The sequence below is a fragment of the Carettochelys insculpta genome, chromosome 15 (assembly GCF_033958435.1).
Source record: "Carettochelys insculpta isolate YL-2023 chromosome 15, ASM3395843v1, whole genome shotgun sequence".
Lineage (NCBI taxonomy): Eukaryota > Metazoa > Chordata > Testudines > Carettochelyidae > Carettochelys > Carettochelys insculpta.
Window position 1 is genome coordinate 38,766,217 of NC_134151.1, and position 27,092 is coordinate 38,793,308.

Genomic DNA, 27,092 nt, shown 5'->3' on the forward strand with positions numbered 1-27,092 from the left:
GTAGCACCTTGCTACTGAGGAGCTTGGTGCTTTGACTCATCACAAGGGGTGGGCAATAAGCAGCCCGTGGGCTGGATGTAGTTTGCCAGCATTAGCCCCAGTGGGCTGCTGGCTCTTTCATCACCCCGCGTGTCTGCGGGTGCTGTTGCTTGTAGCTCTCATTGGCCATTGATCACTGTTCCTGGCCAATGAGAGCTGTAGGAAGTGGCATGGACCTGGATACTGCTTCCTGCAGCTCCCACGGGCAAGGAACAGTGATCAGCAGCCAATGGGAACTGCAAGTGGCTGTACCTATGGATGTGCAGGTAAATAAAGTGCTGTCAGCACATAAGGGGCTAACCCTGGTGAAGTGCCTCCATCATATTGCCCAGTCCTGCTCTTAACTAATCCTCCTTCTGGACATTAAAATAATTATTCCCATTTTATAAAGGAAATCCTGAAGCAAGGTGAAGCATAGTGACTTGCCCAGTGCTGTGCAAGGAATATTTGATTACTTAGATTGGGTTACGGTTCATGATAGGAGTTACTTTTGTGCTACTGTAATACAAATAATAAAGCCTGAGTTAGAATATGAAATAATTCCTGACCTTCAGATTCCCAGTTCTGCATTTAAACTACTAGACTATCCCTGTCTGAGGGTACTGGAGGAAGTTAGTTATGTAGGGAGGCAGGGGTTAGTCACTTGTGTCTGTAAAGTGCTATCCTCAAATGTTGCACTGTATAAATAACTATGGAGAGATTGGTATCCTGTTGTAAGCATGATTTTGAGCCCTCACCATTGACTTCACCAAAACCAAGCTGCTTGCATGACGTTATGCATTCCAGTATTAGTTCACAGTAGCATTAGCCAAAGCAATTTGAACGTATTGCTGTTGAGACTGGGAACCATCTCTTTGGAAATGTTTTCAAAATGGCTTATCTTGCAAATAAAACCCAGTTTATTCTAGTGCTCTTGTTGAAAAATGGAGACTTAGTAGGAGAGCCATTTTTTCCCTGAGGCCAGAAGAAACCCTTCTGATGATAAAACAACACAGCAGAAATGCAGCACTTTAAAGACTAACAAAATGATTTATTCACTGATGAACTTGCTTGGGACAGACCCACTTCATCACTGTCCCACGAAAGCTCGTCACCGAATGAATCATTTTGTTAGTCTTTAAAGTGCTACATTTCTGCTGCTTTGTTTTGGTGGAGTGCAGACTGACAGAACTACCTTTCTGTTACATTTTGATAATGTAATCTTACCTGTACAACACAGGGCATAGAATTTCACTCAACCACAACTTTTGTTTATGGATGTGGAGCACAATTGTTTTGACATTAGCTGTGATTTTTCACATATATAGTAACATTTGCCTGTTAAAAAGCATATATTGAAGATGTGACCCCATGAGTGCTTTGCAAAGCATGCCTGGCCCATGTATATGTGAACATGGTGGGAGGAAGTGGAGGTCATGAGCCCAGGTAGCATATAGGAAAGAGACATTGATACAGTGGAGGCAGGAGCCCATTCATGTGTGGTTTGCAGGGTCCACATGAATTTTTGTCACTGATCAGTTCTTAAATGTTTATAAAGTTCTAAAGACATTCTTAATTGGGAAAATAAAATTAAGTGTACTTTTTTTAGTGGCAATAGTTTAACAGTTCCCTAGCTAAATGTTAAACCATCAGTTCCTGTAGAATTGAAGCTTTAATTTATTTTAAAAAATTATCCTCATTTTGTAAATATAACCTTCCAAATATGAAGCTTTAAAAATTTGTACAGGGTTCCCAAATCTTTAGTCAGGCAGCGGCTCTGATCAGTTTCACTTCTTCAAAACCCAGAGGGAAGAAGTGAAATGGACAAGAATTATACCAATATCATGCAGCTCATTTAGAATGCTATTAATCATAAAAGCGTGGACTCAAAGTATTCATAAAGGGTGTGAACAATGACTTAAAACCCCCCACAGAAGGTTGGGATATAATACTGAGTCCTCCTCCCTCTTTGCAATAGCCAAATGACTGAGTCCGTTTGGAGGGGAGAAGAGACAAGACAGCTGCTTTGCTACAGACATTTCAGTCTTACAACACACCTACTAGCCAGAGACCAATATGAAAGATGGAATCCCCTACTGGGCTTTGTGGCCAGAACCATCTCCTGTCTCAACAGGAGGAGGTACAGAGGGCTGACTTTTCTGTAGGATTACCCCTGGACTGCATGATAGTATCCCCAGCCTCGTCTTTCATATTACACCTAGTAGTGGGTCTGATCCTCTCTAGTGTCTGATACCTTTGTAACTGCTGGACTGGCTTTGTCATTTGCCCCATATTGAAATATTTGTAAAGAGTTGTGAAGGCATGCAGCATTGTATAAATGTGTTTAATACACTTCAAACATTCTTGATAGATTGGTAGATGTCCCAAAGGATGAGTTTCACAAACCAAACAGACAAATTTGAATTTTTCTGAATAGTCTGTACAAGACTATGAAAACATAAAGTAGAAAAAGTAATCTGTGTTACACCACAGATTTACAAGGCACTTCACACCCACCCACCCTGCTTACAAGGTAAAGAATACAAGATATAGGACAACAGGTAAGGAGAAACAGGACTGTGTAGAAAATGAGAGGGTATCTAACAGATGACTAGCTACTGTTTCAGTGATTCCTTTTTCACTCCATTCTAAGAGTGGGCAGCGGTGCCTAATGGAGTTGGAAGAAATACCCGATAAGTGCTCAAGTATCGGAGGGGTAGCCTTGTTAGTCTGGATCTGTAACAGCAACGAAGGGTCCTGTGGCACCTTATAGACTAACAGAAAAGTTTTGAGCATGAGCTTTCGTGAGCACAGATTCACTTCATCTGATGCATCTGATGAAGTGAGTCTGTGCTCACGAAAGCTCATGCTCAAAACTTTTCTGTTACTCTATAAGGTGCCACAGGACCCTTCGTTGCTAATAAGTGCTATGTTTTATGGCTAGTTAGAATTTGTATAAGAATAAAGGAAAAAACTAAGCGTTTGGTATCCCTAATTTGTCCTGTCCAGTACTGTATGAGCAAATCAAAGGTTCTTAATTTGTATTTGGCTGAAGGCTGTCTTTAGGCAGTTCTGTTTGTTAGGAGCTAGAACAAAGTGAGGCTGCTTGTCTAGGATTTTATTATTGATCCCCGTTCATTATGATTCTGGGTCTCAAACTTTTGACTGTGTTCTAATGTGATGATGGTTGAGCATTGGCTGTCTTCTGCAGAAACAGAATGGGATAGTTCCTGTAGTGATGAGAATAAATTTGCTTTCAAAGCTATATTGCCGCTCAAAAAGGCAATGAACCTAACTTTAATACATACTGATCTACAAAAGTAAACTAATGGCATGCAGGCTGAAAGGAATCCAACATTTCTTTAGCCCAAGAAGTGGGGAAATATGGAACATTAGCAAGCAGCCTCTGTTATTTTGGGCATCACAATTCACATAAAAAGTCTGAATAAACACACTTGTAACTTATAAAGACATTCTTTTCTAAAAAGATTGAAATTCTTTTGTGCTGCTACACGTCAGATGCTCTTGGCCCTTGGAGACATAATTCTCTGGAATTTGGCAGTGGGTTGTGAACTAACAGTAGTGCCAGTTATGAGGGCTTGCATCTTTTATGTGCTGTTTTAACATATGGGTCTTCCAAAGAATGAGCAACTTCCTTAAAGTCTAATACATGATCTCTCCTGCCCCTTTTATTTAAGCTAGTACCAACTTATTCAGCAAATGTGCCACTGAAACATTGAATTCCGCTTCTCACTGCTTTGATCTGAGAAGCTTTCAGGGATTTTAATCTGTACCTCAAAAATGAAGGCAACTGACTGTCCCACAAAGCAGGCTCAACCTTTTTTTCATCTCGTTCTGTATCTTATATGAGAAGTTGAAGTAGTATATAAGAGGCAAATGTTGAACTTTCTGGATGCTTGTTTTTGTTGGGGCTTTTGTGCTTCTTGATAGTTTAGTTTTTGAAAGTTTTTGTTATATAGTGCATTCAGCGTGTTCTGAGCCTCTATATTAGGTTGCCTTGTTCGGCTTGTGGGTGCTGGTTTGCTTGGTTGTTTTTTTTGTTACCTCTTAATATTTGTCCAAAGGTACAGTAAGAAGTAAAAAACAAGTCCTGTGGCACCTTATAGACTAATAGAAGCAAAGAGAATTGAGTACAAGGAGAATGCCTGTGAATTCAGAGAGAGGTACAATATGTCGATTCTCTGTTGATGGAAGGCTTCTGCCTCACTGGGGTCTCAGAGCTGGGTCTTGCAGGGAGAACTGGGACTGAAACAGGCGCTCTCCTCATAGCTAATGTCCTGGTGCCCCCGTAGGGGCTCTGAGCCAGGAGTGGAGCTGTGGGGCTGAAGCTCTGCCCCCCATAGGGCTGAAACTAGGAGTACAGCTGCAGGGCTGAAGCCCTGATTCCTGGTCTGGAGTCCTGACTCCCCCACCAGCCCCTGTAATCCCGCAGCTGCGGTCACAGCCTCTGTGGCGCTACTACCTCAGGGCTTCAGTATTTGCTGTTCGAAGGCTGCCTGATTGATTGACTTCGGATTCCAAAGGTTGTCCAGTTGATCTGTAAGTCTGTAACCCTGGTGTTGACATCTTTGAGATTCTACTGTGTAGCAATAATTATGGTTAAGTGGCATTGTTTTAAAATGTCACTTAGGCACTTGAAACTAAAGACTAGTAAAATGTGCTTCAATAGTGCAATTTGCAGGAAAACCTTTACATGATAGGTATCTGACAGATACATGAAAGATGCTGAAAATTAAAGCTGACTGCAGCTGAAGTGCAGTTTTTATTTCAGATTTCTAACATGGTCTTTCTGGCTAATTTTTTTTTAAATAAAAAGCCTTGCTGTTAATATAAGCAATCGAGATACTACATCAATATTTTGCCAGCAGGAATGGTCTAAACATGGCTCCCGACCAAGAGTTTGAACTTAGTTATACCAGGCCTTAACATTTAGTGGGAAACTGCTCAAAATGAATGAGAGAATTTATAAACATGTCTGAACTATGTGGCCTCTGCACTGGAACATGGTGGTAGGAGTGCTGATGCCAGTACCTGAGGTTGCATCTATGCAGGCAGTTTTAGGGGAAGTCTCTTACTATCACAAGTACATCTCCATTGTTCGGAACAGTGGTGGGACCACTAATGCGAAATGCTTTTGAAGAAAAGGTGACAGAATAGAGTTAATAAATGCAGCAGAGAGTAGGGCTGGCAGGCAGGAAGCTGAGGCACCACCCCGATCCCTGCTGCAGGAAGTTGGAATGACAGACTGGGAGTGGAGACACCTCCCAACAGCCCTGTGGTGGGAATCCTGGCCAGGAGGGGAGGGCCTCCCTTCTGGCAGCGTGGGAGGCAGAGAGTAGGGCAGAAGCCAGGAGGGGAGCCTGGCCAGCAGCATCCTGGCCCCGGAGACCTTACTTCACCTAGTCCAGCAAAGCTCCTTGTTTGGGACTGCACAGGTCTCAAGGGTGCTGGATGGTGGAGGTCCAACCTGTACTGTATACTGCATAACTTTAAAAGGAAAGAATGGTATGTCAGGGCAGGCAATCCTGTTAGCAGCACCCAGTGGCAATCCTCATCTACTAGAAACAAAGGTGTGAACAAGTTTCTGAATCTTGTAAATGTGCAATAACTAGCAGCATTTCAGGGTTATTAAAAGAGGTGGTAATCAGGAGCTGCACAACACATGCAGTTCAAAGGGTTAGATGCTTCATTGTAGAAACTCAAAGGCTGAACAAATAACGGCCACAGGATAGTAGATGTGCTTGTGTCTGCTCAAGTCCAGTGCATGGCAAACACATCCAGAATGCACATTCATTGACATCTGCACTGCACTGCAAAATTACGTCAAAGTAAGCCACCTTGTAATAACCTACTGTTTCTACTTCTGCATGTGTCTACACTTAGATGTGTCTCCTGCCTAGGTAAGCATGCAGTTACTGTAGTGCAGTAACACCACCTGCCCAAGTGGCTTTGAGCTATGGTCAGTGAACTGAGGTCAACACGATACAAGTGTAGAAGCTGCTTTACCTGTGTTATCTTTCTCAGTCTTTCTACTGCTGTTTCAATGTGCTGGAAACAATCACTCTGGTCACAACTGTGAGTGAGTTCCATTGCTCAGAGATCAAAGATCTGATGCCTCCTCTTCCATCAACCTGTTAAGACTCTGCAGATTTTTGAAATGTATTTTTCTGGTTGTCCAGTTTGGCAAACACACCTGTCAGCTTTCCATTGTGTGCAACTGACTATACCAGCTACTGACTCCAGATGCATTCTTGCTTGCAATTCAACTAAGGAGGTGGCTTTCCTGGGCCTGTGGGGAGAAAGACATCTATGAGCAGATTACATTGCAGATGCAAGGAGAAGGGATCTAGCAGGGAGCAGCAGCAGTACCACATGGAAGCAAGGGAGCTGCAGCAGGAATATCAGAAGGCCACAGAGGCCTCCAATTGATCAGTGCTGAGTTGCAGACCTGTTGCTTTTACAAAGAGCCATATGCCTACTTGTCAGAGACCCAACCCACCCTCTGCATACCAGCATGGATACCACCAAGAAGCCCAAGTCACAGCTCCTTGTTTGAACAGTGAGGAAGAAGAGTAGAATGGGGGACATGACTGGGTGCTCCTACTATGACATGACTCAGAACTGTTTGAAACTCCACTGCAGTCCACTGGGTCCTGGCAGTAGAACGTGGACAAAATCAGTGCAGAGGAAGGAATGGCAGGTAGGTAAGGGTGTAAATTTATTCCCATTACAGTGATGTACTGATGGCATCCCCAAACCTAACAGGACACAGCTATTGACTTTTCGTTAGCTTACTCATACGAGAAGTAGCAGCAGTACAACCCAAGCCTGTGGGTCCTGGTGGCTTTGGGACCAGAAGCAGCTGTGCTCCCTGAGCCTGTCACCTGCAAGTGTGAAATATCTGTAAAATCACTACTTCATGGAAAATGGTTGGAGTATTGAGTGCCATTGCTAGTCTGTGCTGATAGGCTGGAATCTCTTTAATTCAACAACCCTGGGAAACAGGGCATGCCAAATTAAAGAATTTGCTGGACCAGGGAGGGTGCTGTAGGATTTGGGCATGAAGGGGATGGGGGTGGGGCTGTTACCTGGCACCTTGCTCTCAGAGGTACATGTGGCTCCAGGCACCACCACCCCACCAGTGGCAGAGAAAAGCCTCAGGGGAAGCGCATTACTCTGCTGCTGTTCCCCCAGCTGGGGCAGGTGCTGCTTCTGCCTGCCAGGGTCCCTATTTCTGATGTTCTCAGATTAGGGACCCAGAGTGCAGCAGTTCAAATATAGTTTGAGGTAACTGAGCCATTCCCTCCCCCTTTTCCGCACCATGGCTGGCTCTGTCAATGAGCACATCTTCTTTAAAACTTTGTGGAAAAAGGGAAGGGAGTTCTGAATCTTAACTCTTTCTGTTGTGGCTGTACTGACAGTGGAACGCTGTGTGTGTGGTCAGAGCTCATGTAAGCCAGTGCTGCATCAGACTGGGAGCAGAGGGCCTGGAGGGTGAATATGGCAGACTCTTGCCAAAGGGTGCATCTTGCAATTGCTATGAAGGACAGAGCAGACAGAAGAAGGGTGCAGAACAAGGAGAGAGAGATGCATCAGGCTGTAGTGGGGCTTCTCTGACAGCACGCACAGATTTGCAGTGTCTTGTGAAGCTACAGGTTCAGTGCGGGATTGCTCCCTTTTCAGTCCGTGCAGCAGTACAGTGCGGTGCCTCCCTACATCCCCCTCAGCATTCCAGGGGTCATCGGTGGGCCACATCCTTGTCCTGACCACTCTTCCCAGGAGACATTAAAAGCAGCCACACCTTCCTGTGCATTGACCTGTGAAAGCCATGGTTGCTGTATGAGTAGCTAAAATGGAAGTGAATGTTCCTTCCCCTTTTAAAGTTCTTTTTCATTAATTTATTCAGCTCTGAATATTTTTGCCTTTAACTTGTATTTTGCTTTGCACTGGCTTTGTTGTTCAATAAAATCGTGTTTGGAAAATAACATATTGTAGAGTAGCTAATAGGACTGAAAGCACCTGCTTGCTTGTTGTTATACAGTGTGACACAACTCAGGATCAGAGACACAGTCTAATCGTAAATGTACAGTAAGCACCACAAAATTAATAGCTACTTTTACAGTTATATTCGTAGATGTACACTAAGCACCACACAATTCTTAGTAGGCCGGACAAAGCCCAGTATGTTACAACATGTTACTGTGACTCATTGTTAAAATGCTTGTGCAAAGCTTCCCAGAGTTCCTTGCTGAGCTCATCTGATAGCCCTCCTGTCTGGGGGTTCAAAGTCAGCGTCCACCCACTGACTCCCACCCAATGGCAACTTTTCCCCCGTCTCTTCAGAGGTATTACGTAGGCCAAGCAGGCAGTTGTAAGCACTGGGATATTTTTCTCACTGAGATCCATCCATTCTTTTGAGTGAACATCCTCAGCATCCCTTCAGTCTACCAAAAGGGTGTTCAAATCATTCTGCATCCGCTTGACTGGAAGAGAGAGCTGGTGTGTGACTTCATGAGTGGAGAGTAGGCTGGGGCCCCTTGGATCACTATTGTACTTTGAACATTGCAAATGGGAATTGGTTGGTTGGGAAAGAGATCACCTGCTCATAGCTTTCTACAGGGCTGTGTTTAAAATGCAAATCAGCATGGACATTGATGACTCATCCCTGGTGATCCAGCGATGCTTGCATAATCATAGAAAAGTAGCCCTTTCTGATGACATACCTCTTGGGTAGAGTTACCATGTTTCACCTTTCGAAAGAGAGGACATGCCTGAGAAGGAGTAGATCTGTGTCACTATCTGCCCACCCATGTTGTATTAATGTACTGTATATACCGTAACAAGTAATACAATGTGAGTGCGTAGATACTGATACAGGCCCTCTCGGGTGTCCTCTTTTTTAATATGGTAACCTTGCCTTTGGCAAGGTGATCTCGTTCCATACTTGGGATGTGTTGTCTTTTTCCTCTGCAGTTTGAGACCCACATTGCCAAGAGCAGTCTTGCAGAACTGGAGACATCTAATAGCCCTGTACGCTTGTAGGACAGTGGCTCCCATGGTGACTTTTGCAACTCTAAAATGTCTCCATATTGACTGGTTGCAATCCAGCACTGCAGATTACCATAGTGTGATTGTCACTCCCATGAGGGCAAGGAACTGGACTTGATGACCTCTTGAGGTCCCTTCCAGTTTTAGTCATGTATGAGTCGTCACTATCCATGCTGCTCTCGTTCTGGTGTCCCTGTGCTGGCAGGCTGGGTCAGGTTCAGCACATGGATCCAGGAACGTGGCCTCGTGTATCCAAATGTTCTGCAGTCCCTGTTCATCTTCATAAGCCACTGTTGTGATACGAGCCCGCCAGTCAGTGCTCATTTCTCAGGCCCAGAAGTGGCACCTTTGCCATTTGCAGCTGCCTCATAAATGCCACCAACAGTCTCCAAGTGGTTCTCGCTGTGTCCCACAGCAATCTGCCCTCCAGCAATCAGTCTCATTCCCTGTGGCTCTTGTAGCTTTGCTTACACTGGAGGATTGTCTTGTGCTTGCAAGACTTGGAATAGCAGTGCAGAGTTGTTTAGGCTTCATGACTGTGTCAGAGATAGTAGAAAGCAAGAAGAGCTGCATGGAAAGACGTGGGCTAAAGACGACTTGGAAGCTGGGAAATTGACACGTGGCTCCCACTCACCCCAGCACGGCTAGTTTCTGCCCCACCACACATTGCAAAAACTTCCCAAAAGGCAGTGTGCTGGATGGTGTCATGTTGTGCTGGGATGCTTGTCCCTGGGACGCTGTGCATTGGCACAGCTGCTCCTGGTGAGCGTGCACAGTACAGATAAAAGGAGCTAAATATGCATGTTCACAAGCAGCATACAGACTCTGGTGGCCTAAGGCCAATGTCACTTGTGGAGGCAAAAGATTTTGTTGTAGACATGCCCTGAGGAACATAGCTTGTTATCCGTGTCCTGGTTTCAGAAGGCTAGTTCATAATGACAGAAGTGTGGCTAGGCTTAAAAGTATGGAATTTAGTTGAATGACAGCAGTTTTTGCAACTGACCCTTAAAGCCATGAAACTCAGGAAGTCAGTCACGGTTTCCATGACTTTGAAAGACCTCCATGACGCTTTCTCCTTCAGCCCGGGGGGGGGCGGGGGTGGGGTTGAAGCCCTCAGCTAGTGAGGGGCCCCAGGTCTCCCAGCCACTGTGGGTGGCAGAGGAGCTGTGGTGTTCCCAGCCAGAGTAGGGCTCCAGCTCTCTTCCCTCTATCTCCCCATCATTTTTGGTAAAGTTGCGGGTCATGGATTCTGGGACTTGGTTTGTTCCTGCAACCCTTCTGTGACTTTTACTGAAAATAACTGAGACAAAAGATAAGTTTCGCAACAAAAGCAGGTATAATTGAATGGGAGATCTCAGATGAGCAAGAGTGATACTCAGACTAAAAAGAAAACACCTGATTTAAATGGCCGAGGGCTTGTTTACATTTGAAATGCTACTGCAGTGGGGCTACGTAGCTCCCGCTGTGCCATTGTCCAGTTCAGTTAAATGCTACTCATGCCGGGAGAGCTTTTTCTGTAAGTATTAAAAAATTTTTCTCCCCAGTAGGCAGTAGCTGGGTTAGTAGCATGATTCTGCTATCCTACACTGAGGTGTGGGGGCGGTGGTCAGGTGTGTGGCTTTTTCATATATGAGTGACTTCGCGGGGTGGATGAACTTTTTAGTGCTGACCTGAATGGTACAGTTGAAGGTTTGTGAATGTGTTTTTGTATGGTCACTATGACTGAGTGGTGTCAGGCTAAGGAAAACTAGTTCTGAATTACCATGAAGTCTCCTAAGGGAAGGATAGGTTGAATTGCTCTACTCTTCTAAGTCAAGGAAACAGTCCAGTCTTGTAGCTGTGGCAAAGGGTGGATGGTTACAGCAGGAGTACTCAGGGGCTGCAGAGTCCTGATTAGGCCAAGTGCTTAATCTTGAGCACTGCTCTTGTTTACAAGGCAAATGATAGTCCGGGAGAATCCAAAGTGTTTGAACGTGGGGAGAAAAGTCTGACTCCTAAAACAGATGAGCCATCCATCTTCAGTATGGCAACCGAAGTCCCTTGGTCCTCAGAACATTTGTAACTGGACAACCAATTGTTTTCAAGAGGGCCTGGCAATCTGCTCTAAAAGAACCACGTAACATGGAGGATAGTAAGCAACATTTAATAATTTAATTTAAAAAAAAAAGAAAAAAGAATGATTGGGAGGTCATCTAGTCCAGGAAGAGCAAGAATGGGCAGGAGTGACATGTGCATGGATGTAGGAAATGGGTGACTGTAACTCGGGACTGCCCAAAGGAATTTATATCAGACTAGAGGATTTACTCGCTGTTGCTCAGGCCCTTGTCAGGGGTGCGGGAGTCAGTACAAGCAGTTGGGTATGTGGGGGCTCGGGGGTAAGGCTTTGGGAAGTGTTGGAAGGGGGCTTTCTTGGGCTGGCTTAGTGGCACGCTTGCTGAACTCCTGTGGTCATTCTGGGGTATAACAGTCCCTTGTGTCAGAGCCTTCCCTTTCTGTTTGATGAGAAACCCTTCCATTCCATGCACATCCCATTGCCCTGGCACAACCAAACCCCCAGCCTTGCTTTCAGTTTGATAAGAGGAAGCAGCATACCAACTTTGGGGGTCCTGGCTCTTACCGTTAAGGAGGAGTTCTTGGACAGACAGCCTCAGGCAGAAGCACAAGCGATCAAATATATAGCAGATTTCAGCTCCACCATTGCAGCCAGAGCATGCTGCCTTTTGCAGTAAAGCAAAGCCGTCTTGCATGGCAGGTTGGAGCTTGTCGGGTTTCTGTAAGGGTCGGTTTCCTACTTTGAGCTTAACCCAAAATATTTTCAAGTATTAAATGAGAACTGACTTAGTGAGTGGGAGGAGGGGGTAGCTCAGTGTGTAGAGCATTGGCCTTGCAAATGCCAGTTTGTGAGCTCAGGCCTTGAGGAAGCCTTTCAAGGGTTTGTGGCAGGTTAGATTTAAAAAAAATTTCTGTCAGGGTGATGATGGGTCCTGCCATGAATGCAGCAGCCTGGACTCCATGACTTGTGGAGGTGCCTTCCAGCTTGTCTCACTGTTTTACAGAACTGGGAGTCAAATGGCAGATAAGATACTTGTGAGCCAAATGCAGCTAACAGACCCTCTGGACCTCAGGAGGCTTTTTCTGCAATGAATGATGCGCAGTTTAGGCCTTGGGGACTGTAGCACTAAGCAGACGTCCTCTGCAATATAGGGCACCTTCCAATTTCTGACACCTGACAGCTCCTTATTAGATACCCCCAGCACCTAATACCTCAGCAGCTTTGGATAGGAATAACGATCCTGGGCTTTCCTCTGGACCTCACTGCCGGTGCATGTCTGCCCTTCTTGTTACTACCTGTCTGGCTAGCAGATTCAATCCCGAGGCTAGATGTCCACTAAATTTTTCAGGCCACTGTGCTAGGAAAGAAACACTACCTAGACGGCCAGTCAGCCCAGAGCATGAGCTACATAGTCTTAGTAAACCTTTGCCTTGCAAGAGCTCTTGCTGAGGGGGTTGGCGTGAGATATGAGGCAGAAGGGGCAGCAGTGGATTCTGGCTTTAAAGGGTCAATACTCACTGGAAGGCATCCAAACTAAAATGAATCACATCTCTTCCCTTGCCACTCACCCCCTCCTAAAATAATGTTACTACAAACATCTGCTTTCCCTGGGCGCTTCCAGCTTAGCAAATGCAACAGGATTTTCTGACTGTTTTTTAGTGGTGCAAAAACTGAGACACTTTATTTACTTTTAAGTTGTGTATCAATGTCACGTAATGATGTTTCTCGTCGTAAGCCTAACTTTCACTGACTGCTTCAAACAGTTGCTTCTATAGCAGGATGTTTGTGGTTTTCCGTTAATCTATATATGTGCTGCGATACCATGGTGATGGGCACGGTATAAAATAAAACCCTGCTATGTGTTTTATAAGAGGCTTTTAGTGGGTAGTCTGGGAGACTTTTCTCTGACATGGTGACATGAATTCACTTTAATTGTAACTGAGAGATAGCTGTGCTAGTCTATATACTATCAAAACAAAAAAGCAGTCCAGTAGCTCTTTAAAGACTAACGGAATAATTTATTGGGTGGTGAGCTTTCATGGGAGAGACCCACTTCTTCAGACCATAGCCATACCAGAACAGCCTCAATATTTAAGGCACAGAGAACCAAAAATAGTAATCAAGGTTGACAAATCAGGAAAATATTATCAAGGTGAGCAAATCAGAGAGCGGTGGGGTGGGGTGGGGTGGGGGGAGTCAAGAACTAGGTTAAAGCCAGGTGTGCAAAAGAGCCCCTATAGTGAGCTAGAAAATTCCCATCCTAGTTCAAATGAAGATTTTCATCCTCATCCAAAAGTTATGGCAATTTTGATACCTTATAACATTGGACGTCCACATCCCTGTCATTTCTTATGCAGTTGTTTTGATTAGCAAGGAGTTGTGCTTCCTTGGTTTTGAATGAGTGCTGAGAGCCCCCTTGTCTGTGAGATCTGTAGGTGGTGGGTTGGTGTTTTTTGCATAAGTACTGCACTTCAGGTCACATCGTAATATATTTAGAGTCCTGTATCCGTGAAACTGGAAGATGTGCCTGTGCCGTGCACTGTAAAGCTGAACAATGTTGCATCTTCAATAATATCACTCACTTCATCTGAATCGCTTTAGAGTTGCAATGAATTGGGGTTGAAGTCACAGGCTTGGCAGTGGTTTCCCACGCTCCGTGCTATAGGAGGAGCTCTGGGGCCAGTATTTACATGTACTGATTTTTTAGAAGTAGCCCCCCCCGCCCCTTCCTTCTAGAGTGGAGGGGAAGGCTCCCAGGCAGTAAGGCTGAGTGGATTTTTCAGGCTGGCTAGAAGCCAGTAATGGGGTAGGATATGTACCTGCCTTGCAGGAGCACCAAGGCTTACTTAATATTGGGAGAACATGAAGTCCTGCCTGAGAGCTCAGCGTATCACAGCAGAAGTAAGAGTATCTACCCAAATTGCTTGATTTTCATGAGCAACTGCTGGAAGCATTCGGTGCTGAATAGGGTGGGGGAGCTTTTTAATCCTGGGGTCTGGTTATTAATTGTTATGGTGACACCCCTCTGTTCAAAGACAGTAAAGACCTTTTCTTGGCACTTATCTTCTGGTTTGTTGTTTCCTTCTCCAGGACTTGACTGGCATAGACTCTATGGACCAGTGTCGTCATACCCTGGAGCAACACAACTGGAACATAGAGGTACCAGTTAGACGTATAGTTGGGGCACTTTTATTTCAGTGGCTTAAGATGAAGAGACTGAATAACTGTAGGTCTTTCAAAGTAGAATCTCCTTTCTCAAAGTGGCCTTGAGTGGTACGAGTAATTATCCAGGCCATTTGGTATCACCAGCCTACTCATACTTCACAAGTAATCTTCCAAGCTCCTAATCAGCCCCTCTGTCCCGCCTCCCCCAGCGAGATTTCTTCCTCTGCCTATTAAGGACCCTAGGTGGTCTCATGTAATTGTTTTCACATTTTCATTCTGAGTTGCTCCTTGAACTGCGCTTGTATCCTCCAGTCTCTAAACTGCAGTTCTTTATCTCACGTTCTTTTTCTATTGGTCTCCAAGCGCAAGTCGGAAAAAGTATACCTAGTGGATGCAGTCATGTCTCGCTAATGATGGGGACATGATGGCAGCTGTCTCTGACCCCAGGATCTGGTCTGTGCTCCAGCTTGTAACCAGTCCTTTGGAAGTGACTGCTTTAGTGTGCCCCAAGGACCCATGTGGTCCCACAGGGGCGGACCCATGGACTCCAAAACTGGACCTTCAGGCATCAGTGATCCCTGCCTGTCTTCATGGCTCCCTGCAGTGAATCCAGCCCAGCAAGACTCCTGTGCGAGACTTGTCCTGTTTCCCTTCAGGGTGCAATATGCTCAGTGAGTGTGTGCAGCTACCCAGGTGACCTCAAAACACACCCACCTGGCTCAGGAGCTGAAAGCTCTTAAACTAGCAAAGAGAGGCAAAGGTTGCGGGAGTTCAGCCTGGCCAGTAGCCAGCCTGGGGTCCTTTGAGCAATGCTGCTGTTGCAGCCATCTTGGCTGTCTTTTCCTGTCTCTGTGCCTTTGTCCTTCCTCCCAGCCAGCATCTCTCTCCAAAGGCCAGCTCTGAACCTAGCCACATGACCCCTTTCTCTTTGTTCTCCACCTGGACCTCTGCTTTCCTGCAGAGGAGTGGGGCAAATTTTCCTCCACTTGGCCAGGAGTCAACATGCTGGTGACTGGGGCTCCTCCTCTTTCCACGTGCTTTGTTGCTGTGAGTTGGTTTCAGCCAGTCTTTTAACAATCCAGATGAGTATGCGAGGCACCCGCCTCATGTGCCCTGCTCGCCTCCAAAGAGCTTTTTAACCCTTCACACTCTGTGTCGAGCAGTGCAAAGCAGCACAGTGGAATCAGAAAAAATATGACCAAAATTCCCCCTGCACAACACCTCTGAATTGCCCTTAGCCCACTCACGCTTGCTGTATAGCTTAGTGGTATTACCACATCAGTCCATTTCCCGTGAGGCTGCCCCATTTGTTTTTCTGCTGCATTGAATCTCTGTACTGGCCTCTCTGCAGCTCTGCTCCCATTTATCTCTCCTCTTCCTCTTGCAGCCTTCACAAGCACCCAGCCGAACCACTCTGACTTCAGCACCTCCCCTGCACCTCTACAAGCTTTCCAGTCAAGATGCATGCAAGTCTGTCCCTCTGCTTTTTAACGCCCACTTAAATCATGACACACAAGAATGATCCTAGTAGGTCAGACCAGTGATCCGTGTAGCCCAGTGCGCTGTCTTTTGACAGCGGATGGTGCCAAATGCTTCCAAAGGGCTGAACAGAATACAGCAGTTGTCACCTGATCCACCCCATCAGCCAGCCCAGCTTCTGGCAGTCAGGGGCTTAGGAACTCCCAGAGCAAGGGGTTGCACCCTAGTCATCTTGGCTCATATCCATTGTTGGACCTACTTCCATCAGCCTGTCGGGTGCTTTAGGCATCACCGTAATTCCAGCTTTTGCTCCGTCCCTTGGAAGTGCGGGTGACAGGCTGTGTTGTGTGAGCGATACTTCCTTCTGTTTGGTTTAAACTTTCTGCCTATTCACGTCATTGGATGACTCCTATTGCTTGTGTTATGGGAAGGGGTCATTAACACTACTCACTTTCACCTCTGTCATATGCCCTAGAGTAGTCTCTTTTTCTAAGTCCCAGTCTTTTTAACCCCTCCTCATAAGGAATCTCTTCCATCTCCCTAATGGTTTTTCTTGCGTATTCTGAAACCCGGTATGTCCTTTTCAGAAAGGGACAACGGGAATTGCATTCAGTAGTCACGTATGGGTGTGCTGTGGATTTATACAGTGGGATTCTATAGCCTCTGTTAATCTAACCCTTTCCTAAGGGGGTCTGAGATTTCATTTGTGATCTCCTGCCACGTGCCTGCGGTTTTTTCCTGTACTACCACATTGATCCCCTAGACTGGGACATGGGACTATGAACAGATTGCTTGTCTGGCACAGCTGTACAGCACCATGTAAGCTCAGCGCTGTGTAGATACGAAGCTGGCAGTAGTTTCTTTATATGGATGTGTTTGTTGCCCATGTCCAGAGCCCTAGGCCCAGGGAAAACCCCAAGACCTACCACAAACTTCAGAACTGAATCATTGTATGTTCTCTAACCTGCATATATCCATTGTGACTGCTGATGGGCCCCTTTTTGTTGCTTTTCCTATGACAGGCAGCTGTACAGGACCGGTTGAATGAGCAAGAGGGCGTCCCAAGTGTCTTCAATCCACCACCGTCCCGGCCATTGCAGGTCAATACAGCTGACCACAGGATCTACAGCTATGTTGTTTCAAGGCCACAACCAAGGGCAAGTGATTTACTAGTTTGGGTTTGTCTCTGTGCGGAATGGGTAATCTCTCTGGAGAAGGAAAGAAATACATCAACAGGGACAGGAATTCTTTGTTACCTCACCAGATCCGCTTTCTTGGTTCTAAATATTTTTTTTTTTTCTTGAAAGGTACAAACGGTACAGCTCCCAGGGCAGAACAGTTCTTGCTCCCACCCACACTATTACTTTGGGTGATTTCCTTTCTGGTATTTTTCACAACACACAGCACACGCCTTCTTGTCCGTACCGCTGGGAGTGAGGGCAGAGCGGAACTCCAGCTCGTATTGCCCAGTTCAGCTAGAATGAAAGTTTGTTCCTGCTGTATGATGATCTCTTTGTATGACAGCCTGCTGAAGTAGTGCACTCTGCTTTGGCTCCTAGTATAAGATGTCAATTAACATGACTGCAGATGATTAATATGCAGCACTTCTATAACACTTCAGTCTTCACAGATCCTCTGTAAGATGAGTAAGTGCTGTTATCCCTGTTTCACGGGTTGGGAAAGTGAGATGGGAGATTAAAGCCTAATTTTTGAAAGTGGCCATTGGCTTTAGGTACCTAAAATGTCTCCGCTTTGTTCTCAAAGTGAGACAACTGTTGAGGACTATACAGAAAACTTGATTTACCTGAGGTCACGCAGCTTACGGGCCTGATTTCAGAGCACTTGCCCCACGCTGTATGTTTCACGTGTATTGCAGCATGCTTAATGCTGGCTAGAGGGATATTTGCACTCCTGTGTCTCCGGGGCAGGGATAAATACTTAACATGGTGTTTGTCATTTCAGGGCCTGTTGGGATGGGGTTACTACTTGATAATGCTTCCATTCCGATTTACCTATTACACGTTACTTGATATATTTAGGTAAGTATTTTCTGGGCTGGTTTGTTTCTTGATTATAGCAATGCAGACTCTAATTCCCAAGTATGGCTGCATGGCTTTTGGCTGGAATTTTCTGTTAAATCTAATAAGATGTCAAGTTTTGTATTAATTAGATAGATAGTTACGCATCCAGAGTTCTCTGTAGCATTGCATAGTTTGTGTCATGGAGATCGAGAGCATAGCAGTTAGTAACAAATGAATGTGGTTTAGCAGGTAATAGATTTCAAGTAAGTATTCTCTTCAGGAAGTCATGGAAGATGGGTGAGGTCACAGAGGACTAGAAGGGGGAACCAAGAGGACCCAGGGAGTTATAGACCAGTCAGCCCAACTTCAGTTCCTGGAAAGATAGCGGAACAAATTCCAAAATAATCATTCTTCTTCAAGTGTCCCCGTGGGTGCTCCACAATAGCCCGACACCTATCGTGGGTGCTCCACAATAGGTGTCGGGCTCGCCCGGCGCCGCAGATCGGATCTTCCAAGCAGTTTCTGCCGGACCGCGCATGCGCCGGCGCGCGCCGCTCCCTTGCGCGCTCCTGGCCATGTGCGCGATCCGGTCCCCGCCAGTTCCTCTCAACTGCCGTCGGCTGCAGACAGAATCCAACTAGGCTAAGGCCAAGTAGCGTATTCAATGGCTTAACTGTTTCTTTTAAAGTTTCTTTCAAGTACTTAGGCTACTGCAAGTTATCTGGTTGTTATTTTTACAAAAAAAAAAACAAAAGCAAACTACAAGCGGGACAGCTTCACCAGTCCCAGTAACAAGCACCGGAGGCCAGGAGCATAGGGCCATCAGCCCTCCTGCTGCGGCAGGCCATCGCAGGGGGAAAACAGCACAGAGAAGGTGCTAAGTACCCGTTTAACACCTGAAAGACTCACCAACAATGTCTTCTTCAGGATTTAAAAAATGTGAGTCCTGCCGAGAGGCGATGCCAGCGTCCGATGGGCACAGTCTATGCATAAGGTGCCTTGGGGAGTCCCACGTTGCACAGAAATGCTCCTTCTGTGCTAAACTAACAGCCAGAGCAAGGAGAGACAGGGAGATGCGGCTTAAAATGCTGCTTTTTGACAAGGCCCTCCAGCCAGATGTGCCGGAGCGGCCGCAGCAGGAGGGACCCTCCGGGGCCCATAAAAGGAAAGCTGCCTCCCTCACCCCATCAGTGCAAAAATGGAGGAAAGCCTCCCCAGCCCGATCCCTGCCGGCAGCAACAGCGAGCGGGACGGGAGGAGCGAGCAGCCCCCAGCCGCAGCAACAGCTGATCGGCGGCGGCATGGAGAGCCACGTGGATGCGGCTCAGCCTCCGATAATCAGCCAGCCGCCCCGCACCGCAGGCAGGGCGGCGGCTAAACAAGTGCCGGTACCGGCGGCACCGCAGGCAGCGGCACCGACCCCCAGGGAACCGGCGGTGCAGAGCGCGCAGGGGCACAGCCTGCAGGCACCGAGGGACACTGCACGTGCGGCACCGCCCTCGAGCGTGCCTAGCACGGTGCAGACGGGGCCGGCATCCCCTGTGCGTCAGGGGGCGGAGTTAGCTCCTCCAGGGAGGGGGAAGGCTGCACACAAGAGGAGGCATCGCAGCCCCTCTCCGGACAGGGCTGTGGAGCTGCTCTCTCACAGCCCTCTGCTTATGCTGCAGACTCCAACCAGAAGGCAGGGGTCCCCCCCAGCCTACCCGGAGCCCCCTTCTCCATTTTTGCAACCGGCCTCACCCTGGCTGGAACCACCTTCACCCTTCCTGGGGTTCGAACCGCTGGACTATTATGCAAAATCGCTCTCTCCAGTGTCTCGATGATCTCCCTCCCCCAGACGCAGAGGGTATGCACCAAGGGAGTGGTCTAGGTCACCCTCCCAAGAACAGTGCCTATACTGCCATGGTCGCCCCTACCACGCGGGGCATAGACACCATTGGCAATCTACTAGGGAAAGATCCCCACAGACGATCCCGTACCCCCGAGGGCAATCGCGACCGGGGACAGAGACTCAAGCATCTCAGGGGGGACTGGCTATGGAACCCCGAGACTTTCCCTCCCAAACCTCTAGCGAGAGGGTGTACCATCAACAGCAGGAACCTGAAGGGTCCAGAGAGACGTATCCCAGCGGTTCCTCGCTCTCCTCCCCGGACGAGGCTACGGCCCCGGGGGACGTCCATCCTCCGGACGATCTCAAACAGTTTCAAGAGCTGTTTAAGAGGGTGGCCTTCACGCAAGGCATCCAGACAGCAGAGGTGCAAGAGAAACACCATAAGCTCCTCAAAAATTTGAGACCTCCGGCCTCCTCCAGAGTAGCAATACCACTTGATGAAGCGATCTTAGAGTCCGCCACTACGATATGGCAGACCCCTGCGACTATTCCGCCTGTCCAAAAGAGAGCGGACAAGAAATACTTCGTGCCGGCGAAGGGCATGGAGTTCCTGTTCAGCCACCCACAGCCAAATTCCTTGGTGGTGGAGTCGTCGCAACAAAGATCAAAGACATCTCAATTCAAGACAGGGGGAACAGACAAAGATGCCAAGAAGCTAGAGCTGTTCGGCAGAAAGGTCTACTCCTCCTCCACTTTAACGCTGCGCATGGCAAATTACGCAGCGCACTTAGCGAACCATAATTTCGACAACTATTCCAGGTTAACCTCCCTCATGGACTCGCTTCCAGAGGACAAAAAGCCGGTGCTCAAGGCCATAGTGCAAGAAGGCTACACGGCCTCGAGGACGGGAGTTCAGATCGCCCTGGACGTTGCGGACACAGCAGCACATTCCACAGCTATGGCAGTGGTGATGCGAAGGGAGTTCTGGCTCCAGACTTCGGGTATACCGAGGGATGTGCAGGCGAAGATAGTTGACCTTCCCTTCGACTCGCAGAAGCTGTTAGCTGAATCAACCGACTCGGTCCTTCATTCAAGTAAAGACTCGAGCCACACTCAGGACCCTGGGGATTTACACCCCTCCATACACACAGAAAAGGTACTACCCTCAACAAAGACGGTACCAGTACCAGCAACAGCGCCCCCAGTACCACAGGGGTTACGAGCAAGGGCGACATCAACAGCTCCAGCAGTACAGAACTCCCAGGCGACGTTCACAACAGAGCCGTGCGTCCTCGGGGCGGGGCCAAAGGCCACAAGTTTGACATACAGATCCAGGGCTGCGCCATCACTACCATCGCACAAGGTCATCCGAAGCAACTATTCCACCATCGCCTCCGACCATTCTACGACCAGTGGCAAAGGATCACCACAGACAAATGGGTGCTGGAGATCATAGCCACGGGGTACGCCATCCCCTTCCAGTCGCTCCCACCGTCACGACCTCCACCCAAGCCCCACCTCCAGGAGGCCTCCCATGTAGCGAGGCTCAGGCAGGAGGTGGACCATCTCATGCTCATAGGGGCAGTGGAAAGAGTGCCGGAGCAACTGCAAGGGAAAGGGTTCTACTCCAGGTACTTCCTCATGGAGAAAAAGACAGGAGGCTGGAGGCCCATCTTAGACCTTCGCGGCCTCAACCGGTACCTGCGCAAGCAACGTTTTCGGATGATCACAATCGCCTCCATCCTTACAGCACTGGACGATGGAGACTGGTTCGCAGCCCTCGACTTACAAGACGCGTATTTTCACATAACTATCCATCCGGCTCACTGGCGATTCCTCCGGTTCATGGTAGGCAACGAACACTTCCAATACAAGGTCCTACCGTTTGGCCTCTCCTCGGCCCCCAGAGTCTTCACTAAGACCTTGGCAGTGGTGTCAGCCTACCTGCACAGACGGGGTATTTATATTCCCGTATCTGGACGACTGCCTGCTCAAAGGGGCCTCGAAGGGGGAGGTTCTGCGCATGATACGTGTCACAGCAGTCACGTTCTCTTCGCTCGGCCTGGTTATCAATCTGGCAAAATCAAAAATAGACCCCACACAGGACATAGAGTTCATAGGGGCTCGCATAAACTCGGTTACAGCGAGAGTGTATCTACCAGAGACTCGCTTTCGGGCCATCGGCTCCCTCGTGCAGGTCATCACCTTCAGCCCTACGGTGCCGGTCCTGACGTGCTTACGGCTGCTGGGCTACATGGCAGCGGCGACGTTCGTAGTACAGAACGCCAGGTTACACATGCGCAGCATGCAGCACTGGCTGGCGAGTGTATACAAACCAGCAGCACACACCGTTCACAGGGTGGTGTCGCCCACAGCGGGGGTGCGCAAATCCCTACAATGGTGGGTAAACCCCAGGAACCTGCTAACAGGGGTACCCTTCCATCAGCCGCAGATATCGGTTTTTCTCACTACAGATGCCTCCCTCATAGGGTGGGGAGCGCACATGGGCGAAGAGGTGACTCAAGGACTGTGGTCACCCGCGGAACAGTCACTACACATAAATATACTGGAGCTCAGAGCAGTGTTCAACGCCTGCAGACACTTTCGAGACCGCATACAAGGCAAAGTCGTCGGGATCAGTACAGACAATACCTCCACCATGTTTTATATAAACAGGCAAGGAGGAGCTCGATCCCGTGCCTTATGCGCGGAAGCAATCCGCTTATGGAACTGGTGCATCGCCAACAATATAATCTTGAAAGCCTCATACTTGCCGGGTGCGCACAACGTGAAGGCAGACCAGCTGAGCAGGCGTTTTGCGCTCACACATGAGTGGCAGATCCGTCCCGATCTGCTACGGCTGATTTTCCACGCATGGGGTTTTCCCCAAATAGACCTGTTTGCCACTCAGCACAACAAGAAGTGCCCACGATTCTGCTCCAGGGCAGGACTGGGATGGGGGTCCCTGGGGGACGCGTTCGCGATCCCGTGGAGGGGCCCCCTGCTTTATGCATTTCCTCCCACAGTGCTGATCCACAAAGTCTTGCAGAAAGCCAGGAGGGAGAGGGCCCGGATGATCCTGATAGTCCCAACGTGGGATCGACAACAATGGTTCCCCCTACTCCTGCGCATGTCAGACCGTCCACCGATGCCTCTTCCGGTGGCGCCGGATCTGCTCACGCAAGCCCAGGGGTACATAGTGCACCCGCACCCCCAAAGCCTGCGACTGCAAGCGTGGTTAATCCATGGCTCAGCTCCCTAGAGAGCACATGCACAGTGGAAGTACAGCAAGTCCTAGAAAGTAGCAGGAGGACTTCCACCAGGAAGACCTACAAGCAGAAATGGACTCGCTTCACGGCATGGTGTTCTACCAAACAGCTGGCCCCCCTTTTGGTGCCTATACCTACAATACTAGAGTATTTACTGGACCTCAAGAGAGGAGGACTCTCGCTATCCTCGTTGAAGGTCCACCTTGCCGCCATCTCGGCGTTCAGACACGAGGAGGAAGGGCACACGGTGTTCGCCCACCCTATGGTTACCAGGTTCCTCAAAGGGTTGGTGAACCTATACCCCCCTCGGAAACCGATTCCACCTTCGTGGAACTTGGACCTGGTGCTTACCACGCTAATGGGACCACCGTTCGAGCCCTTGGCCACGGTTCCCCTCCGCCTCCTTACAATAAAGACGACCTTTCTTCTTGCAATTACGTCAGCTCGTAGGGTGAGCGAGCTCGCGGCAGTCATGGCAACGCCACCCTGCACTGTTTTTTCCAAGGAGGCGGTAACCATACGGCTGCATCCAGCCTTTGTTCCCAAAGTTTCTTCCAAGTTTCACATTAACGAACCTATTGTTCTACCCTCGTTTTATCCAAAGCCTCATAACTCCAACGAAGAGGCGCGCCTACACCTCCTGGACGTGAGGAGGGCGCTAGCCTTCTACGTAGACAGGACCAAGTCCTTCCGGAAAACGGATAGACTCCTAGTCTCCCTCGCTCCCAAATCGAAAGGAGAAGGTCTCTCCTCGCAGAGAATCTCAAAGCACATTGTATCCTGCATAAAAATGTGCTACGAGCTCAGAAAGACTCCTTTATCGGCCACTCCCAGGGCTCATTCCACTAGGGCGGTGGCGGCATCAACAGCCTTTTTCAAGGGCGTTGCGTTAAAAGACATTTGCAGAGTGGCGACCTGGTCATCCTGTGACGCCTTCGCCAAACATTACGCCCTTCACAGGGTATTCCAAGAGGATACCCGTCTCTCGACAGCGGTCCTCTCGGGGACAAGCTGCACATAATCCGATTACCCACCTCCTATCTTGGGTTACTGCTGGGTAGTCACCTAATGTGGAGCACCCACGGGGACACTCGAAGAAGAAAGAGAAGTTACTCACCGTAGTAACGGTGGTTCTTCGAGATGTGTCCCCGTGGGTGCTCCACTACCCGCCCATCCTCCCCGCTCCGGATCTCTGTTAGTGTTTTGCAGGGGCACCCGAGGCGGTTGGTCGAGGAACTGGCGGGGACCGGATCGCGCACATGGCCAGAAGCACGCAAGGGAGCGGCGCGTGCCGGCGCATGCGCGGTCTGGCAGAAACTGCTTGGAAGATCCGATCTGCGGCGCCGGGCGAGCCCGACACCTATTGTGGAGCACCCACGATAGGTGTCGGGCTATTGTGGAGCACCCACGGGGACACATCTCGAAGAACCACCGTTACTACGGTGAGTAACTTCTCTTTTTGGAAGCACCAGGATAAGAAGGTTGCACAGAATAGCAAGCATGGATTTGTGGAGAACAAATCACATCAAGCCGACTTAACTTCCTCTTTTGGCAGGGTTACTGGCTTAGTGGATGAGGGGAAATAATAGGTATTGTAGATCTTGATTTTAATAAGGCTTTTGACATGGTCCCCTGTGACATTCTCACAATCAAACAGGGGAAACGTGTCTGGATTTGAATTGATATAAAGTAGGCGCACAGCTGGCTGGAAGACCGTACTCAGTAGTTAACAAGGGCTCACAGTTAGACTAGGAGAGCTTATCTAGTTGGATCCCACGGAGTTCAGTCCTGGATCTGATACTGTTCAATATTTTCATGAATGTGTTGGATGGTGGAATGGGAGCGTGTGCTGGGAGGGGTCTGAAATGAGGAGGAGGACAGGATTAGAGCTGAAAACAAGCTTGACAAATTGAAGATTTGGTCTGAATTCAACAAGAACCTTTAGAAATTAAAAAATCAAAGTGAGGAATTGCCTAGTCTCTGCCATTGCTGAGAAGTACATGGTATTATAGTGGTTCACAAACAGAATATCAGTCAACTGTGTGAAGGTTCGCATAATTCCTGGGGTATGTTCATGGACATGTCATACAGAAGACAAAGGAGGCAGTTGTCTCTGCTCAGCACTTGTGAGGCCTCAGCTGGAGTCCTGGGTCCAGTTGCAGATGTTCCATTTCATCAGGAATGTGGACAAACTGGAGTAAGTCTAGAAGAACATAACAGAAAAATGAAAGGGTCGGAAAACCTGACCTGTGTGTGAAGGTTTAAAAAAAGAAAAAAAAAAACTGGGACAGTTCAGACTTGAGAGGGATGACCGAGTAGGGGGCCTGATTGGTCTTGAAATATGTTAAAGGCTGTTATTAAGACGTTGGTGATCAGCTGCTTTCCCTGTCCGCTGAAGATAGGGCCACAAGTTTAGGACTTACTCTGCGTCCAGGGAGAGTTAGGTTAAAAATCAGGAAAACGTTTTTTACTCTAAGAAGCGTTAAAGTCTAGAATAGGCGATGGAGGTTTGTAAGAACAGGTTGGAAAAACTCTCGTCAAAGATGGTCCAGGTTCAGTTGTTGCAGCCCCCTGTGCTGCGGCAGGACGTGATGATCTCTCCAGGCCCCTTCCAGTTCTATGATTCCACTCCTACCAGTGTCTTATCAATCTGTACAGGAGGCAAACAGATTTAGTTGTAACTCAAAGCCGGGGGCCTCTTGCAGCTCTTAAATATGAGACAACAGAGACCAAACAAAGAATGGGCCTATGTATTAACATCTATGGGGGGGGTGCCCAAAGACTCCCCACCGGAAGAAGCAGTGTAACTTAGCCCCTGCCTTAAAGTTTACAACCTCAGGAGCCAAGACACAATGATCTTCTCCCTGATGTAATCTCCTCTTCCAGCTGCTCCCTAAAATAAACACTTGTGCTTTAGACCCTCTGTGCAACAGAACTGCAGTTCTGGAGGAGATTTGTCTGATCAATTTCATGTGACGAGCTAGGTAATATAAGGCGAACCATCCCTTAAATCTGGTATCTCATCTCTGGATGTGGCTTATGCCCGATGTTTGAGGCTGTTGAACCTTCCGCAAACAGTGTATCTGGCCAGTTATGCAGCGCTGTTCGTGGAGGGCGTGCGGGTGAGGAAATCCATCCTTATCTCTGGCAATCAGATGATACCTTCGAGCACGGAACTCTGCCTGTCTTAGGTTTTTCTATAGGGCGCTTGTTGTTGAGGTTTCAAGATGGAGTAGTCTAGTGTGTTAGATAGCTGTAAGTGTGGCTCAGAAAAAGTTCTTCAGAAAGTCTGTAAGCAGAATTTCCAGTGTCCTTTGCTTTTCTCCTAGGTTTGCTCTGCGTTTTGTACGCCCCGACCCTCGCAGTAGGGTCACGGACCCAGTGGGTGATATTGTTTCATTTATTCATATGTTTGAAGAAAAATATGGGAGGATACACCCTGTCTTCTACCAGGGGACTTACAGCCAGGTCAGTACAGCAGGTTGGTGCAAGGGTCGGTGGAGCTAGGTTGCTGGTATTGCCTGGCATGCTGGTCCTAGAGAGGAATGACAAAAGCCATTTTACATTTTAAACGTCCGATATTAATGCTCAGTCTCCGTATCGAGGTAATGGAGATCCTGATTCTGAGCGTATGAGGAACTGGAATCCATCCCATTTTAGGCATTTGCCGCCAAGGTGGGTCTCGGGCAGGCTCAGCGACCTGCCACATACCTGAAGCTGGGAAGGAAAAGCTGGTCTGGCAGTTCCTTAGCTGTTGTGGTGGTTTGGAAGTCCACACCTCTGCTTTCATCCTGGTGGTGCTGGTTTTATAAGCAGACACGGTGCGCCAAAGTCGGGCAAAGAAGACGAGTTTGGATGATTCAGGATCCAGCCTTCAGACCACACCTACGAAAACATTTGTTCAGCTGCTCACAGCGCCTCCCGCCCCTTCTAAGCTGAACCTAAAACTACATTGCCGGGGGCAGTTAGGCTATTGGCTGCTCAGGGCCAGTTAAACAGAGTCAGTCATACACTGCTGGGTTTGTGGGTGGACTCAGGCAACTACGGAAGTGAAGTGTTTCACCTGGAAAATGGAGCTAAAAACGCCGTGTAATTCTGGGCCATGCGTCCCCCTGAGGCCTGAGCCAGCGAAATCCTCCTGGGTCACTCGGTGTGCAGTGCTCCCCGCCTGACAAGGAGGCGTGAGG

At 48.2% G+C, this 27,092-nt stretch overlaps 1 protein-coding gene across 3 annotated transcripts in view; it reads left to right on the forward strand.

Annotated features, from left to right (window-relative positions):
- The window catches only part of FAF2 (Fas associated factor family member 2), a 34,753-nt gene that overhangs the window by 3,349 nt on the left and 4,312 nt on the right, over nt 1–27,092 (forward strand). The window contains exons 1-5 of one of the 3 annotated variants that reach the window (XM_075009435.1): nt 6,228–6,739; nt 14,231–14,299; nt 16,807–16,941; nt 17,747–17,823; nt 26,235–26,373. In XM_075009435.1, coding sequence (XP_074865536.1) covers nt 6,617–6,739; nt 14,231–14,299; nt 16,807–16,941; nt 17,747–17,823; nt 26,235–26,373 — 543 coding nt within the window. In that variant the 5' untranslated portion in view covers nt 6,228–6,616. Of the gene's footprint in view, nt 1–6,227; nt 6,740–14,230; nt 14,300–16,806; nt 16,942–17,746; nt 17,824–26,234; nt 26,374–27,092 lie in introns of those variants that run through there. The other 2 variants (XM_075009432.1, XM_075009433.1) reach the window with 2 other exon arrangements.